General features: G+C 55.0%; 1 protein-coding gene across 1 annotated transcript in view; it reads right to left on the bottom strand.

Moving 5' to 3' along the window:
• usp11 (ubiquitin specific peptidase 11) overlaps positions 1 to 2,500 on the bottom strand; it is a 27,922-nt gene that overhangs the window by 14,490 nt on the left and 10,932 nt on the right. The window contains exons 8-10 of the mRNA XM_084445874.1: positions 1,198 to 1,371; positions 739 to 897; positions 126 to 350 (exon numbers count right to left, since the gene is read on the bottom strand). Of these exons, the coding sequence (XP_084302000.1) occupies positions 126 to 350; positions 739 to 897; positions 1,198 to 1,371 (558 nt within the window). The remainder of the gene's footprint in view (positions 1 to 125; positions 351 to 738; positions 898 to 1,197; positions 1,372 to 2,500) is intronic.

Raw genomic sequence — 2,500 nt, 5'->3', positions numbered from 1 at the left:
CCTTAACCCTAACCCTAACCCTACACCTGACCCCCACCCTAACCCTAACCTGAACCCTAAACTCTATGGTGTTCTTGCTAAACTGGGTTGCGTGGTGCTTCTGTCCAGCGGTGGCGCTGCTGTACCTGGACAGGCTTGGCCTCGGGGTCCAGAGAGACGAAGAACACCTCCATCACTCTCTCCTTGCTGACGGGCAGCGGCACGCTCAGGTAGCAGAAGGGGTCGAAGGTCACAGACACCTTGTGACACTCGGGGCACACCAGCGTGGACTTGAACAGCCCGTGAAACGTGTCCACGATCACAGAGTCGTTCCGTCGCCGGTGGTTACGCCACGCCTCCTCCGCCACTTCCTGGAAGGGGAACCGAACAGTGTCAGGAGAAGTCAACGACGACTGCAGCACTCGGACCTTAGGCTGTGCGTCCACCAACGAGCTGTATGTAGCTGAACAGCGCCAAGCTCACAGCTGAGTAGAGAAGCACTAGAGCCGGGGTTTAGAGCTGAGTAGAGCACACTAGAGCTGGGGTTTACAGCTGCGTAGCGAAGCACTAGAGCTGGGGTTTAGAGCTGGCTAGGCTACCCATGTTTTACAGCTACGTTAGCAACGAGTGTCGTGTTTTTGCAGACTGCAGATTAACTAGCCTAAGTTAAGATAGCTGGCTAATGTTAGCTAGTGCTAACGTTCGCTGTCTTGCAGGTTTTGGCCAGCCAGGCCAGGTGCTGATGATCAGTGCGGTCACCTGGTCCGGTCGTCCGTCGGCGTCGCGCAGCTCGATGTACTCCTTGTTCTTGACGCGGTTCAGGTCCTCGTGGAGGCCGTCCAGCAGGAAGGACAGGAGCTCCTGGGAGTCATGCTGCTGGTAACCCAGGAACTGGGACGCAAAGTGGCCCACCTTGGTCTGTTCACACACACACGCGCGCACACAAGCACACACGCACGCGCGCACACACGCCCGCACGCACACACGCACACACATGCGCACACACACACACGCACGCGCACACACACGCACACACACGCACGCACGCACGCACGCACGCACACACACACACACACAAAGATGCCCAGAGCCATGTTAAAAGAGGCACTGAGCAAGAACCCCCCCCCCCCTCCACAAGATATTAATAAATAAATAAAATAAATCTATAAATCAATAAATACAAATAAATAAAAACACGATCGTCTGCCTCGTCCAGACCTTGAATATGCGCGGCACCACGGAGTAGTGTCTGCCGGACCACATCTGCTTGATGACGTCAGCGTAGGCCTCGGCGATCTCGCCCTTCATCCCCAGGGGGTTGGTGAAGTTGAGCTCGTCCAGGTACGAGCTCCGCAGGAAGTACTCCGTCAGAGGGGGCGTGTTGCTCAGACACTGAACGCACGGACAGAAACACACACTCCTGAAGTTGGGATTCACAAGATACTACTCGCAGTTTTACGACGCCCGTCACGACTTGTTTTCTGGGCTCGTGAACTCGTGGCATTTTCCCCGAACCCCAAGTTAGCTCTGCAAGTCGTGAACAAGATGGAAGCCCCCTGTGTAACTAAGTGAAACTCTAGTAATACTGTTTTATTAGTATATCTGTCTTATTTGTGTGAGGGAGAATCATGGTAGTACTTCTCGGAGAGATGAGTTTTGAGTCTGTGGTGAAAGATGGGCAGCGACTGCTGTCCTGACGTCAGTGGGCAGTTCGTTCCGCCACTGCGGGGCCATAGGAAGACGGGTCAGGACAGAGAAGAGAGACCAGGACAGAGAAGAGAGACCAGGACAGAGACGAGGGGCCAGGACAGAGAAGAGAGACCAGGACAGAGAAGAGAGACCAGGACAGAGACGAGGGGCCAGGACAGAGAAGAGAGACCAGGACAGAGAAGAGAGACCAGGACAGAGAAGAGAGACCAGGACAGAGAAGAGAGACCAGGACAGAGAAGAGAGACCAGGACAGGGAAGAGAGACCAGGACAGAGAAGAGAGACCAGGACAGGGAAGAGAGACCAGGACAGAGAAGAGAGACCAGGACAGAGAAGAGAGACCAGGACAGGGAAGAGAGACCAGGACAGAGAAGAGAAACCAGGACAGAGAAGAGAGACCAGGACAGAGAAGAGGGGCCAGGACAGAGAAGAGAGACCAGGACAGAGAAGAGAGACCAGGACAGAGAAGAGAGACCAGGACAGAGAAGAGAGACCAGGACAGAGAAGAGCCCTGACCGTGTCTGTGTCCGGTATCTGAGCTCGAGGGAAGCCACGGTGAGGAACTCATCACACCCATAAAACTTCCAGTGACTTCATTTATGATCCCTGCACCTGTTTTTGAGATAATCTGCCCCCCTGGTCCACAGCACCCTGCCTGTTAGTGAGATCATCTGCCCCCCTGGTCCACAGCACCCTGCCTGTTAGTGAGATCATCTGCCCCCCTGGTCCACAGCACCCTGCCTGTTAGTGAGATCATCTGCCCCCCTGGTCTGTTAGTGAGATCATCTGCCCCCCTGGTCCACAGCACCCTGC

Source organism: Borostomias antarcticus (assembly GCF_949987555.1).
Source record: "Borostomias antarcticus genome assembly, chromosome: 11".
NCBI lineage: Eukaryota > Metazoa > Chordata > Actinopteri > Stomiiformes > Stomiidae > Borostomias > Borostomias antarcticus.
The sequence above is the reverse complement of the archived record's forward strand: the minus strand, read 5'-3'. Positions and strand labels throughout refer to the sequence as shown.